Genomic DNA, 16,605 nt, shown 5'->3' with positions numbered 1-16,605 from the left:
ACAACATCGCCAAAGAAGTGGCAAATGGAATCCCTCATGCTCCAAAATGTACATAAACTTCCTGGATCTCTGGACAATTTCACTTGCCCTTCATGCCTTCTTGTAGAGAATACGAGGATCATCTGTGTTGATACGGACAGCCATCACCACCAGCATGCATTACCTCAGCAAACAGGAAGATACAAGATCTCAGATCCTGTCTCTGGAGGCACAAGGAATATGGAAATGGGCATTAACACACCAACTATCCATAAGAGCAGAGGGGGTGGGCAACAATTTGGCTGACAACTTAAGCAGAACAATCCGGAGCTGTCACAAATGGGAGCTAAATCAATCCATTCTAAATACCATATTCCAGCGATGGGACAAACCAAACCTGAATCTTTTTGCTTCTCAAGAGAACCAAAAATGCCAGTTCTATGCAAGCTGGGAACCTTAAAAAGGGTTGTGAGGGGAATGTGTTTTCGGTCAGATGGTCGGGATCTATGCATACACTTGTTCCCCATTCCCTCTCATTCCCAGGCTTCTCAGGAAAATGAAAAAGGAACCATGCCGGCTAATACTCATTGCTCCATTGTAGCCCAGACAGCCCTGGTTCACAGAGTTTCTGCTATTGTCCGAAGACAATCACATTCAGCTGGAGGTCTGGAAGGATTTGCTCTTAATGATCCACAAGCAGGTCCTTCTCCCAAACCTGACTTCTCTGCATTTATCGGCCTGGCTCCTGATACCATGAGCTACACCACCTAGATATCCCGGAGGACTACAGGGAGATCTTAGCAAGAGCCATAGCTGACACTTCCAACAAAATGTATCACCTGAAATGGAAACGCTTTTGCCTATTATGTCAACAGTTCAACGTCCACCCGATTTCATCACCTCTGGAGCAAATTTTGCCATACCTTCTCTCTCTAGCCCAGTGGTCTCCAAACATTTTAATGCCGTGCCCCCCCAGTTGAAAAATGTAAATCACTGGGCCCCCCCTTCAGAATTTTTCACAATTATTTTTATAAGGATGGCAATGTTTAAATATGTCTAGACCTATTTAAACATTGCATTTAAGTACGGTTACCTTTTTACAAATGTAATAAAATGCATCTGCTGAAAACAATGACCTGTTATCTGTATAATGCTTCTTTTAGCCAGAGTCTGGCGCCCCCCCTGGGATCACTTGAGGCCCCCATAGGGGGGCCCGCCCCCAGTTTGAAGACCTCTGCTCTAGCCAGATCTGGCCTGGTACATTCTCCTATTAGAGTGCTCCTATCGGCCATCACAAGATACAGAACACCATCAGGCTCTCCTTCTTTGTCATCTAACAGATTGATCATCCAATGTCTCAAAGGATTATTCAGGGTTTTCCCTCCGATAAAATCACCTCCACCAAACTGGCAACTGAACACAGTTTTGTCACAACTAATGTGGAGCCCTTTCAATCCTATTCAAGAGGGCAAAACTCGGTGATGAACGGAGTGCCGAAACGTTTCAACCACTCACCCCCAGTCATAGAGTTGGGTTAAATCCATCATTCTTTTGCTCAACATGCCCCCCCCAGCCATATGCAAATCAGTCTTGACCCTGCTCCCCATGGGAACAGTCCAGCCCGAACTGCCTTGCCAGGTCCTCCCTGGACCAGAAAAAAAGCATCCTGGGACTGGTTTCAGGGTATCACCCCTCATCAGCCAGGCTAACTTAGATGAAGAGAAAGGCTGCTGGATGTCATTTTATTGTATGACACAATAACATGGAAATACCTTTACATGAACTGTATACGTTCAGCAGTTAGAAAAGAAGAAATGAAGAGACATAGTACATATTAACTGGAATCCGATTTCCACACATTATCATTTGTGTGCAATATACTTTTATCAGTACAACAGTATACCTGTGAAAACGTAGTGGTGGTTCCATTTGAAAAAAGGTGCTGTAATGACAGCGTACTACCACAGGATGCTTTATTTATTTACATTACATTAGCATTACATTACAAAAATGGCCGCCTCGTGTCTATTAAAGCTAGGTGGGTAGCATTCGTCTTTATCCCATCTATGCCACCCAAACCGTATGGAGGAAATCCATCTTCTTCCTGTTGCATATGGAAGTCGAGGTGACACTGCTATTGAATACTTGCAGTGTTGTACCTTCTGCATTTACGGTTTTCAAGCACTGTGCTTTCCGAGACCCAACTGGAATTTCATTAAGCCTCCATTTCACCTCTTTATTAGCCCATCTCATGGACGATTCTCTCAGATTTCCCTGGGGATTCATATTGGCCAGGCCATCAAATATAAATGGCCAATGATATATAATAAAGCAGAAGTCCATATTTGTTTGAAGTAGCTTGTCCACTATAAAAGACTTGCAATCGGCGTCTTTCATTTTAGTCCTAAGAACTGTTTCATTTCAGGAAAGCAGCCTAATGGAATATCCCTCAGATGCAAACACCTACACTACATCACGCAGGACTCAGTGAATGAATGAGTTAACTCAAGGGATTTTGGGGCATAGTGCAAGAGGTCTCGTGCGTGGAGGAAAGGTAATCCATGAACCATTCACATGTATTTAATGTGTATGACTAATCCGCAGTGCGATCTCATTAGCAGTGCTATTTCACAGATTGCTGGGATGCCCAATGCTGCATGTGGTTATCAAAGCCATTCCAATCTAAACCGATTGGGCGGGTAACGGGTGTACACTAGGGTTATGTGCAGAGATTTACTTAAGGGTATGCTACAGTATTTTAAGAAAGCTACAGTTTAATATGTTGAATACTCTCATGTGTATTAAATATTCCATCATCATTTTTCCCTTTCTCTGTAGACGAGCAAATCATGACTGAACGGTAAAGTATTCCAGAATCATCATATTTACATTTTGTATTCAAATACCTTACTGCTCCAGATCTTGTGTGTGTGTATTTTTTATTGACATTACTCTCAGAAACCTCTATACACAACATAGTTGCTCACCAGATGTTACCCTCCTGACAATGTGTAGCACAGCATTTATGTCTAAATAAGACAATTAGGGATTCCTAGAAGTTGATAGACGCAGCCATCTGCAAAAAAGCAACAGATAAGCGATCTGTTAAACTTGGTTTCACCTACCCCATTTAGAGGTGTGCTGACAACCAAGTTTCCAGCAGAGGAACATCAGCTGCCTTTGGCGTTTGCATTTGAAAACTTTGACCAACTACGTGCCCTGCACCGAGCTGTCACAATTATATTCTCCTAAATGAAAAAACTAGATCAGTTTTCAGCTAAGCAATAATTCATAACTGAAAGTGATTGCTGAATAGATTTGCTTGCTTTTTCATGGCCTCTTCTAAGGGTCTATGTGTGATATTGGTAGTTATTTCACTGATGCCATGCCCTAACTGTCTCAGCATATTACCAATACATTCTTACACTAAACACTGCCTTTTTCATTGCTTAGCATCTTCCCACTACTTCTTTCTCCTTGTCCCACGCTCTGATATTTTGTCATCACTGCCTGTGGCCAGTCCCATTAAATTAGCTTTTTTAATTTGCCCAGAGCACGGTCACAAATGTCACTCCACCAAAATGCCAGGGATAGCAAACATGACATTGCACGCTATTTCCCCCCCCCCCCCCCCCCCCCCCCCCCCAATGACATCACAGCAGTCTGGTCTGATTCCCCCTCAAAGGGCATGTCACTAGAATAAACTGGTATTCCTATCTACCACTGAATGACGTCCATGACTCAACTTTATTACTCTCCTTTATGTAAACTATGCCTGGGCTCTGCCCAAATGCCAATGGAAGCCCAACCACTATTAAATTAATGAGAAGTGAGTGAAGACGTATCTATTTGAGTGGCTACTGTCCGTCGGAGACACATATCTCATTTACTCATGCTACCTCTCTTGCTGTATTTGTATAATTGCTATCCTTTGAATTGAACTGTAGAAATGTTACCTGCTCGAAAGAGAATGCTGATGGACCTGAACATGGGCTAGTAGTAGGAAAAGCTGCTCCTTCTTCTGAAGATTTGGAGGAAGTTATTCTCCCATCGATAATTATGTTCAAAGAAAGTCAGCCTGTTTTTGAATTACAAATAATGTACATATTTTAAGAAAATGCCTATTTTTGTCATGGTCACTGGCATATATTTCGACTGATGCTGCTGATTTCTTTGACTGTGAGGGTGCACTGAGGTCTGCTAATCAGACCTCAGTGCCAGTGCTCTACCTCAAAACGTTTATGTTACATTGGTTATTTCCAATTGGCATAGTCTGTAAGTCCCTAGTATACTATCCTCTTAGTTGGTAAAATGAAGCTATTGTGCTCAGTTAACAAAGAGAAGTGCAGGCAAAATGAGATTACTTTGTCTGAATGTACATTTGTGCTTTGTTTGGCTATTCACAAAAGCTTTACAAGCACTCATCAACCCACCCCTTGCATGTCACCAATGGTTGTTGCAATTAAACTCAAACAACCAGAAGGACACCTCAGCTGCACCACTGATGACAGATTTAAATGGACCAAGATGGTTCTCAAAATTAGATCTTAACTTGAATACCATGAGCAGATGGTTGATGAAGCAAACTGCTGCTTAATCACATTCTCAACACTTGTAGGCCTACACCATTACAAGTGCCTTAGCTTTGGAATATCCTCATTGCCTGGATTGGGGCTGTTCCCACTTTTTAGTGGTAACAACCTAATTATTTCATAAATAGCCAGAGAATACCATCACAGACTAACAAAGCCACCAGAAAATCTGTGCCTGTTGCCTTACGCTTCATTGTCAAGTGTGAGTTCCTGATATTTGGACTTGGCCCTCTCCGCAGGGTAACCACTAAACAATTTGCCTTCACCTCTCCTATTTTTCTGAATTCATTTTTTTTTGGCCTTATGGCTCTATGTACTCCATCTCTGGTAGCCAGTTCTACTGTGTTTGTGCTCACTCCATAATAAATGGCAAAATTGACTTATACCTAATTGACAAATTTAGTTTACTTATAAGTCCCTAGTAAAGTGATATACCGTAAACCCAAGACGAGTTAACAAAATTCTACTATTGGGCCCGCAGCCCTTTTTGTGCCACAAACTTAAGTAGCCCCTTAAAACACGTCCCATGCCTGCCATTGCTTCCTGCTGGCAGGTTTAAATGTGCCAATTAGACTTGGCAATATAATTCCCTTGCCAAACCTAGCACTCCCTTTATAATACATGTTGGGCATGTACTTTTAAATTTGACATGTCCCTGGTAGTGAAAAACTCACAATTTTGTTTTACACTATTATGAGCCCTCCCTCTCCCACAGGATGACATTGGGTTACCTTATTACATTTAAAAAGTGATGACTTTTGATGGGGAACAGGTAGGAAAGTTGCGTATGTTGTCTGGGAAATTATCATTTAAAATCCTTTTCATGGTAAGTTTGGATTTTAAGCCACAATTTTGAAAATGCCACTTTTAGAAAATGTGGACCAGTTGTCAAGCAACTTATTACATGTGTATCACTGTACACTGGATCTCTTGTGTGGGTTAAGCAACAGCTAGCTGCAGGTCTCAGGAGCACTGAAGAAACTTTTAAGGGTGTTCGGCTCCATGCAACAGTAGCGATGTTCACCAGGGAGAAAACGCATACAGCTGCAAACATCTTGGAAGACTTTAATAGTATGTTTTTTTAATTGCTGCGACCCAGAGGTCTCAGAACTGGATTTGTTGCCACGGACAATGACAGTAGTATTAAAAAGATCACAAAATAATATGATGGATGGAGTATTAAAACTTTTCAAACACACTCACTCCCAGTCACAGATCTGGGTTTAATACATTGTTATATTGCTTGACATGTCACGCAGTTTGGACAAATCAGTCTGACTCTGCTCCCCACGGGAGCAGTCCATCCCCAACTGCCAAGCCAGGTCCTCCATGATGGAGAGAGAAGTTAAAAAAAAAAAGGAGACAACATAAAAAAAAACAACGTTAAATTATTTTACTAGCGGGGAGAGGTAAAAGTTTGGGTAATAATAATAGTAGGATTTACTGGAGCCAACATAGCCATCGGCTGCGGCCACAGTGCTAGTGGTGGTTCCACCTTCTGCAGCGCTGTTGGTGGCATTCCCTTCACCCTATGATGATGATGCCCTCTTGACCTTGGGTGCTGATGTTAGAAATAAAGAAGATAAAGAAAAGATTAGTGGATAGGTACAGTGAATCTCCGAAAATACTTTGACAGGCAGATGCAGTAGCATTGTACGATCAGGACTGCGTAACATATATCTATAGTTGAAAGCCTTTGTAAAAACTCCATAGCGCAGTGAAGGTATTCAAAAGGCAAAGAACTACATAACAAACTGGCTTGTGCTTTGCTTAGAAGCATAATTACAGTGGCATGGTGGTAGATCATTTTTAAATTCACATCTCTGTCCTCCCTGCCCACAGGCGTTACCTGTTGTTTACTGTGGGCCACAAGCATTTTCAGTTTGCTGTGCTCTCTTTTGGCCTCACCAGTACCTCTCGAGTGTTCACCAAGATGATGCAGATGGTTACAGTGCTACACAACCCTGAAAAACTGGTATGACAACTGTTTTCCCTTCCCCTTCCTGGATGTCAGCTAGTCTGCTGGATACTCCACCCACACTCCCACCCAGCACCGGAACCAACCACCTCAGCTGCATCCTTCTCAACACCCTCTCCCTCATCAAACATGCAGTAGAAATCTGGGATCTGCTTAAGTCCATCACTCCAGACGTCGTCTTCTTCACGGAAACCTGGATGACCCCCACTTTAGCCCCAGACATTGACACACCAATTACGGATGGCTACAAAATCATACAGAAGGACCGCTTCAACCGTCCAGGAGGAGTCATTGCCATGGTCCACAAAAACACGATCCGCCTAAGTCCTAGGTCTGAGAAGCATGCTCACGGCATGGAGCACCTCCATTTCTAGATCCAGATCAACCTGAACACCACCCTTCATGGCACCATCGTCTACAGACCCCAAGGAACCCGTCCCCTCTTCAGCAAATTCATAGCCGACTTCATTGCAGACCACGCTCTTTCCTCTTCGGACTACATCCTCCTCAGCAATCTCCACCAAAAACCACCGCTGGCCACCACAGACGCCTACTCATCTGCCAACTCATCAGCACACAACCTTCTCGAATGGATCTCTGTCTGTACCAACATTCTGGCCCTATCAAGAAACCCTTTGAGAGACAACCCCCCAAGAAAGCCAGCTGGTTCTCGCCCACCCTCCAAGAGTCTAATCACACCTGCAGAAGGCTCGAGAAAAGAAGGAGGAGCTGCAAGACCCTGGCCGAACACGCAGCCTTCAAAACCGCCATCCCTGCACACCACCACCTCATCAGAACCACAAAGAAAACAGCCATTCAGGAATGCATCAATGCCAACGCACATAACAACAAAGAGCTTGTCACCGTGATCAAAGAATTCACCAAACCCTGCATGGACTCTACAGATAACCCCCATCCCAAGACCGCTGCGACAACCTCACCACTTTCTTTCACTACATGATATTCTACGACAGCTTTGCCACCCAAGATCCTCCCACCCCACCTGCAACCATTGCACCCCAGAGAATCCAGTTCCCATCTGACCCTGCACAACTGGACCTCTCGCTCCACTGATGACACCCTGAAGATCATGAAAATCAACCACTCTGGAGCCCGCTCTGACCCGTCCCACCACCACATCTTCAACTGAGCTGGTGCCACCATCGCCCCCAAACTATGCCCACCATCAACTGCTCCACCAAGTCTGTGACCATCCCGGAAGACTGGAAGCATTCAGAAATCAACCCACTACTGAAGAAACCCTGGGCCGACCCAACGGACCTCAAGAACTACAGACCCATCTTGCCTCTCCCCTTCCCAGCCACATTCATCGAGAAGGCCATCAATGCCCAACTCACCGAATTCATTGAGACCAACCACACCCTGCACCCTTCCCAAATCAGTCTTCAGAAGCAACCATAGCACCAAGGCCACACTCCTAGCAGCAACGGACGACATTCACACTCTCCTCGACCGAGGTGAAACTGTAGCTCTCATCCTCCTGGACCTCTTCACTGCCTTCGACACCATCTTCCACCACACACTCTGCGCTAGACTCCACAACGCTGGTATCCGCAGCAAAGTCTTAGAGCAGATTCACTCCTTCCTCACAGGCTGAACCCAGAGAGTCAGGATCCCACCTTTCTCCTTGCAACCAACCGAGATTAGCTGCTGAGTTCCTCAGGGCCCCACCCTCCTCAACATCCACATGGCCCCGCTCGCTAACACCGTAAGAAACCAGACTCAAGATCGTCTGCTATGCTGACGATACCCAACTGATCCTCTCCCCCACCGACAAGCCAACTACCGCAAAAAGCAACTTCCACAATGGAATAAAGGCAGTCGGTGCCTGGATGAATGACAGCTGCTTTCAACTGAACTCCGACAAGACTGTGGCCCTCATTCTGGGTTTCAATCCCTCTGCCTGGGACGACTTCTGGTGGCCCTCAGCGCTCAGAACCCCTTCCACACCCACCGACCACATATGCAACTTTGGCATCATCCTCGACTCCTCGCTCTCTATGAACCGCCAAGTCAACGCTGTCTCATCCTTGAGTTTTTATACACTCCGCCTTCTCTGAAAGATCTTTAAATGGATCCTGATCAAGTCCAGGAAAGCAGTCACCCAAGCGCTCGTCACCAGCAAATTAGACTACAGCAACACACTCTATGCTGGCACCACCCAAACATTACAAAAGAAACTGTAAAGAATCCAGAACGTCTAGGCCAGATTCATCTTGGACATCCCTCTCGGGGGCCACATCTCCGATCACCTGAGAGACCTTCACTGGCTCACAATCAACTAAAGAATCACCTTCAAGCTCCTCATGCATGCAGACAAGGCCCTTCACAACATCTGACCCCGGTACCTCTACCACTGCCTGACCTTCCACACGCCCACCAGACAGTTCTGACCTGCCCATCTGGCCCTTGCTACTACCCCAATGATACGCAAGAACTCAACTGGAGGAAGATTCTTCTCTTACCTCGCTGCAAAAATCTGGAACGCTCATCCGCTACACCTCAGGCAATTACCCTCACTACCTAAATTCAAGAAGGACCTCAAGACGTGGGTCTTCAACTGAACCCATTCTTCCCCCCAGCACCATGAGACCCTCACGGGTGATTAGCCGTGCTCTTACAAGAACCGTGATTGATTGATTGCCTAGACAAGGGGGCTGTCCCTCTCCAAAGTGTTCTCCATTTTCTCTTTAAAGGCGGCTACAGCTTTGAAGCGTGCCTTTTGGGTCAACACCTGTGTGGCTTCCTGTAGGAGGAAGGTTACACCTCTCTCTAGTGTAGGCACCCATTGTCTCCTTTCCTGTGAGTTGTTAGCACGTCACCACAGGAAGACAGAGAGCTGTCTGCAGAACAGAATCTATGTATAAAGGTAAACAGGCACTGAAAAGTTGGGGCAACTAAAGTGGCAGCTTCTAAAGATGTGCTTCACCCACCAGTGATATTAAATTCAAATTATCCATTATTGGCCCGATTTAGAGTTTGGCTGAGGGGTTAGTCTGTCACAACGATAACAGATATCCTGTGTATCAAAATATATATCACATTATATCCTATGGGATTTATATTTCACCTGCTGGGATGTCCGTCACCGTTGTGATGGAGTAACCCCTCTGCCAAACTCTAAATCAGGCCCTAAGTCAGACTTAATCCACTGATTCTTTTGATACCTTACAGTACCAACTTTAGTTGTCCCATTCAGAAGTTGCCTTAAAATGTCTCTGGGGCCAATCCTTTACAGGGCTTTTCTACCTTCCTCTGAGGACTGCAGGTGACGGAGACCCAGAAAGAGAGAACATCTTCAAAAACAACATTGTTCCAGGTCGATGTCAAGGACATCAATGTTAAGACAAGGTATGGTGCCCACATGCTCGCTGTCGACATTTGGGTCTGTGTTGAGAAAGGGGAAAGGGACGACATTCAACCTCAAGGCATAGGATGTCGAAGGATTCCATGACGTCGAGATACGGGAGACATTCAGTGCCGAAAAGTCTTAGAGGAAAATTGACATCGAGAAGTCTGTTGACTTTGAGGCATTTCAGACCTGTGGAAAAAATCAAAAATTTGATATTACCATCTACCTCTGACTCAGCATATTCCAGGGTGTACTTGCCATTGTCTCTCATAATTCTTTTGGACTCTCCTCCACCTCTGACAGCTCCTTCAGTGCATATTCTGTGTATTTCTCCTCTTCTGCTTCCTCAGACAGAAACACATTTGGAAGTTCAATCTCTGATGAGGCCTCTTACTTCCCGTCAGAGTTCAAGGTCTCCTCAACCACAATCTTGTCATAGATTGAGAGTACAAATGCCTTTGTGACATTGTCATAGTTCTTGGCACTCCCCATCAAGATGCCTCTCTCGGCACACTCATCATTATTGGTCTAGGTCACAATCAAGACACAGATCGTTTTATTCTACCTCTTCCTCCAGTACTGGAAAATACCAACACTGATGGATTCTCCCCAGCCAAGGGTCTCTCTAGGTGAGGATATCAACATATTTCAAGAGGTGCTTGTGTGAGCAGCTACAAAACTGAGCATTCTATTACCTGCCTCATCAATGACAGCATAGGTGATTTTTGAAACTCACCCAACATGCAGCATCCTGACCCCTCCTACCCTAATTCCGAGTTTGTAAAACCATCCATGGAACTGTTCCTTATGCCAGCTGCAGCCAAACCAGCTCCATCTCGGCTTCAGAAAAAATATAAGCCTCCGGAGCAGGACCTGTTATTCCTGCGATTAGATTCTCTTCCAGATTTTGTTGTTATTTTGGCTGCAAAGAATGTATATTCTACTACTCCTTCATTCACATTTCCACCAGACTTGGAGAGTAAAAAAGTGCATCCAGTAGGATGCAAGGTATGTAGTGCAGCTGCCAAAACCATGAAAGCTGCAAGTACATCTGCCCTCCTAGGTAGGTATGACAGAGCCTTATGGGACTCCTTGCAGCAGTTTGTTGAGGATCTGCCAAGTGACTGCAGAAAGGACTTCCTCAAAGTACTGAATGAGAGCATGATATTCTAGGTGATTAATGCTGCTGCTGACCCATCTTTACTGGCAGCCCATGGCTACTTTCACTGTTTGGCCTTTAGGCAAAATTGTTGGCTACGTCTTACAGCCCTCAAACACAAATCTCAAAAGAGGATATTTAATCATCCTTTCTTGGGCAGAACTCTGTTTGGGAGTCATATGAATGACAAAATGGCTCAAATGAAGACCAAGATGGACATCTCGAAGGCATTTGGTCTGGAGAAATGCAAGAAACAACAAACACACCCATACAAGCCTTATAAAAGGTGTTTCTACCCACAGGGGATTCAAACACCGCAGTGGTTGCAAGGACACCACCAACAGCAAGGACCTTTTTCAGCAGCAAAGGTGTCAATTTAAGGAGAGAGCCGGCCACCAACCTGCCCAAGCAGAAAAGCCTCCTATAGGCTCCAAACAATGAGTCTCTGCCTCCCCTTCTTCTGTTACCGACTCTGATAGGGGGAAGTATTTCACAATATCTAACAGAGTGGAAATCCATCACAGAATACACTAGCCCTCCACCACATATTCCACCAAAATCGTCCAATCAACATCTGCAAATGCTGGGATCAAAAGTGAACATCCTTCTGCAGAAGCATCTGGTAGAGCTTGTTCCCCCCAACAAGGCACAGGGATATAATCCTGTTATTTCTTGGTGAAAAAGAGAGGTCTGGATACGAATTCAGAGCCATACTAGACCTGAAAGTCTCAAACAAATGGATACGGAAAGAAAAATTCTGAATGCTAGCATTACATCAAATGTATCCTCAAATCCATCAAAGAGGCTGGCTCTGTTCCATAGATCCTCAGGATACTGTCACATTCACTTACCCAGAAAACATTGTATATTCCTGAGATCTGTAGTAGGTCACGATCACCATTAGAACAAATTTCTTCCTTTTAGCCTCAGAACACCCCCAGAACCTTTTTAAAGTGCATGGCACTGGTTGCTGCACATCTTAGGAAACTCAGAATATTTATCTATCCATACCTAGGCAACTTGCTTATCAAGGAGTCAATGCAACAATTAGCACATATTCATTATTGGATAACTGTCTCTACTCTCAACCAAATAGGCCTTTGTGTCAACCACCAGAAATAGACTTCCTCACCAGTCCAGCCTCTACATTATCTTGGAGCAACTATTAACACTTTAAAGCCAAAAGTGTATTCTTTGGAGAAGAGACTGTTATCCAAATGTCTTAAATGTAAATGTATCATGAAAGCCTCTCATCCAACAGAGAGAAAAGTGTCATCTCTCCTAGGCTCAATGGCATCTTGCATATTTCTGACACCAAATGCCTGTTTCCACATCAGACCACTGCAAGAATGTCTGGAGGACCAGTGGAGTCAATACTGGGGCAACTGGGAAGACAAGATCGCACTTTCATCAAAGTGAGGCAATCCTTCAAATGGTGGTGCAAGATGATAAAAATCTACTTCAAGGGATGCCTTTTCATCACTATGTTCTCTCTTAGACAATATTGACAAATGTCTCTCTGTTCAGTTGGGGAGCACATATGGATCACCTACAAGTTCAGGGAACATTGTCCACGAAGGAAATTACTTATCATATCAACCTCTTGGAACTATGAGCTGTTAATTTGGCATTGATGTTTTTCCTACCGTCCTTCAAGACAAAATCTCTTCTTGTTCAGGCAGACAACCCAACAGCAATATGCTATCTGAACAAGCAAGGGGGAATAAGATCGAAAACCTTCTCATGGGGCGCTCAAGCATTATTGGGCTAGCCAGAGACCTGAGAATCACTGCAACCCATCTTCTGGGGGTGCAGAATATTCACACAGACCCCTTAAGCAGGATTGTTCAAAAAAATCACGAATGGGTTCTAAACGACGACATTGATCAAAACATCTTCTGCATATGGGGTTTTCTTCACATATATTTATTTGCCACTGAAAAAAAACAAAGAATGCCCAAACTTCGCCTTCAGGTATTGCCAACCAGGGATATTGGGGAATGCTCTGTGGATTCACTGGTCCGGCAAATTTCTCTACACTTTTCCTCTGATTCTCCTAATTCCATCGGTAAACATCTGGCTGTCTTACTTGAAGGCCAGAATGATTTTGATAGTTCTGGAGTGGCCCGCCAGTGGTGGTTAGCAGACTTTTTACACATGTCAGAGTATCCACACATGGAGTTGTTGTGCAGACCAGACCTTCTCATGATGTTTAGACGTCAGATGACTCATCCCAATCTGTCTTCTTTGAGTTTGGTAGCATGGCTCTTGAGCTCGTGCATAATGGACATTTAAATCTGCATGAACATTCTTGAGGAGGCTAAGCAAACATCAAAGCGTTAAGCTTATTCTTATAAATGGAAGAGGTTCTTGTATCTGGTGACAAGAACTTTAATCCATTGAAGTGCCAAGAAGAAGCTATACCTCCATTCTGGTTTTATCTGGCCACATCAGGCTTTTAATTGTACTCTATTGATGTCCATTTGTCGGCAATTACTGCCTATAGAAAATGTCATTGACAAACCCTTTTTGTCAAAGTCCCTATTAATACTTCCTAGAGGGTATGAAGAAGGCTTTCCTTCCAATACGCAGTCCCTCCCCTCCTTGGTAATTGAACATAGTACTCTCACGTTTCCTGCAATCTCCTTTTGACCCCATCCATAAAGCCTCAATACAACACTTTTCTCAGAAGGCTGCTTTCCAAGTGGCTATCTGGTCAGCAGGTAGCGTCAGTGAGATTCAAGATTTATGCCCTTGTGAACCCTATACAGTGTTCCATAACATTGAGGTGATTATGAGAACTCATGCAAAATTCTTACCCAAAATTGTTTTAGATTTTCACATTAACTAGTCCATTTCTTTGCCTACTTTCTTTCAGCACCCTGCCACTCCAGCAGAAGGAACTCTCCACACTTTAGATGACAGGCGAGCCTTAAAATGTTATCTAGACAAAAGAAAGGACGTACACAAGTCGGATCAGTTGTTTGTAAACTATGGCCTGGTTCTTAAAGGTTTAGCGACATATAAATAATTTGTATCCAGGTGGATAGTGTCTTGCATCTTGTTATGCTACCAGAAAGCAAATACAATTCTGTTTCGTAAACTAAAAGTTCATTCTACTAGAGGGAAAGCAGCCTTAGCTGCTTTAATGATGAATATTCCCATTACTGAAATATGCAAAGCAGCTATGTGGAGATCAGTTCACACTTGTATCTAACACTATTGTTTGGACTCAGATGAGAGAACAAATGCTTAAGTAGGATAGGCTTCCCTGAGGAATCTATTTGCATTGTTTTCTCTATGGATCATCTCTTTTCTATTCCACTGCAATTTGTAGGGATGAATTTGCTACTCTATTTAGTGCTTATGATTATCACTGGAGATCCTCTGAGAGAAAAGGAATGGTTTCTTACTTGTAATCCTAGTTCTCTCTAATGGGAATCTCCATTGGAATCATAAGCATCCTGCCCTCCTCCCAGGTGAAAGAAACAGAGCCAATCAAATTCCCAAGATAATAACACTGTTAGCTCGGTAAACAAAAGAACTGAGGTAACTGCCACTTACTGGGCATGATGGGATAATGGTGGGTTGTGCGCCCTTTAACGCACAGACCCTCTTTTCATATCTGCAGAGTTGCAGCCTATAAGGTGACAATGTCCTCCTTCTTGTACTCTTCCTTGTTCATCACTTTCCTTTAAAAATGTGAGTGAGATTTGTAAGGACAAATAAAAATTCCAGGGAATCTTTCCTGTTTTTAATTATATATTAACCCTTTTTTTAAGTGCAAATTAAAGCCATTGGCCAACATAGTCTCACGTATAGGCTGCAAAATATTTAATAACTTGGACATCTACACTTACATTCTAAAGAAGTGCTCCGGGATCCCCACACATGGGTGGGACTATTCAGTGCTTATGATTTCAATGGAGATTTCCCTGAGAGCAAATTAGGATTGCAGGTAAGAAACCATTCCTTCCACGGTGAACCAAGAGAAATCCTCTGTTGTTTCACTGTAAATAATGTGTTAGTGCTGCAATTTATAGGCCCAGTGCACTGTAGCCAGCTGTAAGACAAAGGAAGCCAGGCTTTATGTGCAGTTCATTTTTCTGATTTCATTGGGTTTTTTTAAAGTGAATTTTCTCCTTCCCCCTTGTTCAATCTGTTGGTATATCATTCACACTTCCTTGCCCCTTTCTAGCTTTACTGTCATTCACTCCTCTACCACCATTTCTGTTCCATATATACAGTTTTAACACTCCTCTTAGTCTATTGTTTTAATACCCAGGTTTTACACTATCAACTTCTCACATTCAACTCTATCTTTTACACATTTTCTAAACCATCTTATCAGTGACTGATATCCTGAGTTCTGCTTTAATCTCCCTCTTTTTCTTCTGTTTCCACAGTCACTCTCTCTGTAGTCAGTTTTCATACTTTATTTCTCCGCATTGTTGCTTCTCTGGTAATATTTTGCAGCCAAGGCATACCTCAATGGTTTTTAGTAAAATTTTCTAATTGTTTTGTTTTCCAGGGCTGAACAGGATGCTATTTTAGCCAGATCAGAAAATAAAATAAAACAACTGGTATGATTTCTCTGTCTAAAATGAAATATCTTAGTCAATGTTGAATTATAATACGGAGGTAACAGGAGGTGCCAGCCATATATAAGCAAGCATGTGGCAGTTAGAGACCTTTACACTATTCACATTTCTGGTTTATACGCCCAGCGCAGTTCATCAAGTCGTTATGTGAGAGCTTCGTAATGGTCACTGATTCCTTTATGCTTGTTAGAAAAATGATAAAGTCTGCTTTCATCTACTCCGTTGTAATCATGTTTTTTTATTTTTAGACCCATCTCCATAAGAAATGATAACACCACCACACTGCTGCGCAACTCACTAATGATAATAAGGCATAGATTTGCAAAAGATTTTGATAGAGTTGATGTTACCCTTTTAATACAGACCCAACAGAAAATCCATTGGTTTGTAACACAAAGTGTTTTACTTTACATCAAGGAGGCATTCCCTGGTGGTGTATGGCCGTTGCTGTGCATCTCCCCATGGGGTTAGATGCAAATCCATATCTACAAAAGCTTGTAGACATGGAATTGTATACAAATCCTGCGCCTACCTTAGACAACCTAATGAGACATATCTTTGTTTCTCTGCATATTTTCTTCGTTGCATGTGTGCTGCATTCTATATTGAGGAAACAATCTCAAATGGTAGTTTTTGTGCAGGAAAGGAATCTGTTTGGACTAGACAGTACAAAGTGCAAAAGCACATTGAGGGAACCAAAATGCATAAATGGCACATTTCTGCTGTCCACAGTTGATGCAGCACAGCAACTTTACTTGCTGCCCTGTGTTGCATCAACTTTGTAAAACTAGGTCTCACTATCCTACCATGTTAGACATGTCAAGACCTGAGAGTGAATGAAAAGTATTAAGCACCAAATAACAACTATTTATTAATCCACGTATGCTTATCAATTACAGTAGAATCTATTTCATATTTTAAGT

At 43.3% G+C, this 16,605-nt stretch overlaps 1 protein-coding gene across 1 annotated transcript in view; it reads left to right on the top strand.

Moving 5' to 3' along the window:
• The window catches only part of LOC138302262 (trichohyalin-like), a 250,555-nt gene that overhangs the window by 208,623 nt on the left and 25,327 nt on the right, over nt 1–16,605 (top strand). Inside the window, exons 12-13 of the mRNA XM_069242564.1 lie at nt 2,818–2,839; nt 15,613–15,664. Of these exons, the coding sequence (XP_069098665.1) occupies nt 2,818–2,839; nt 15,613–15,664 (74 nt within the window). The remainder of the gene's footprint in view (nt 1–2,817; nt 2,840–15,612; nt 15,665–16,605) is intronic.

This window comes from Pleurodeles waltl, chromosome 1_1 (assembly GCF_031143425.1).
Source record: "Pleurodeles waltl isolate 20211129_DDA chromosome 1_1, aPleWal1.hap1.20221129, whole genome shotgun sequence".
Classification (NCBI taxonomy): domain Eukaryota; kingdom Metazoa; phylum Chordata; class Amphibia; order Caudata; family Salamandridae; genus Pleurodeles; species Pleurodeles waltl.
The sequence above is the reverse complement of the archived record's forward strand: the minus strand, read 5'-3'. Positions and strand labels throughout refer to the sequence as shown.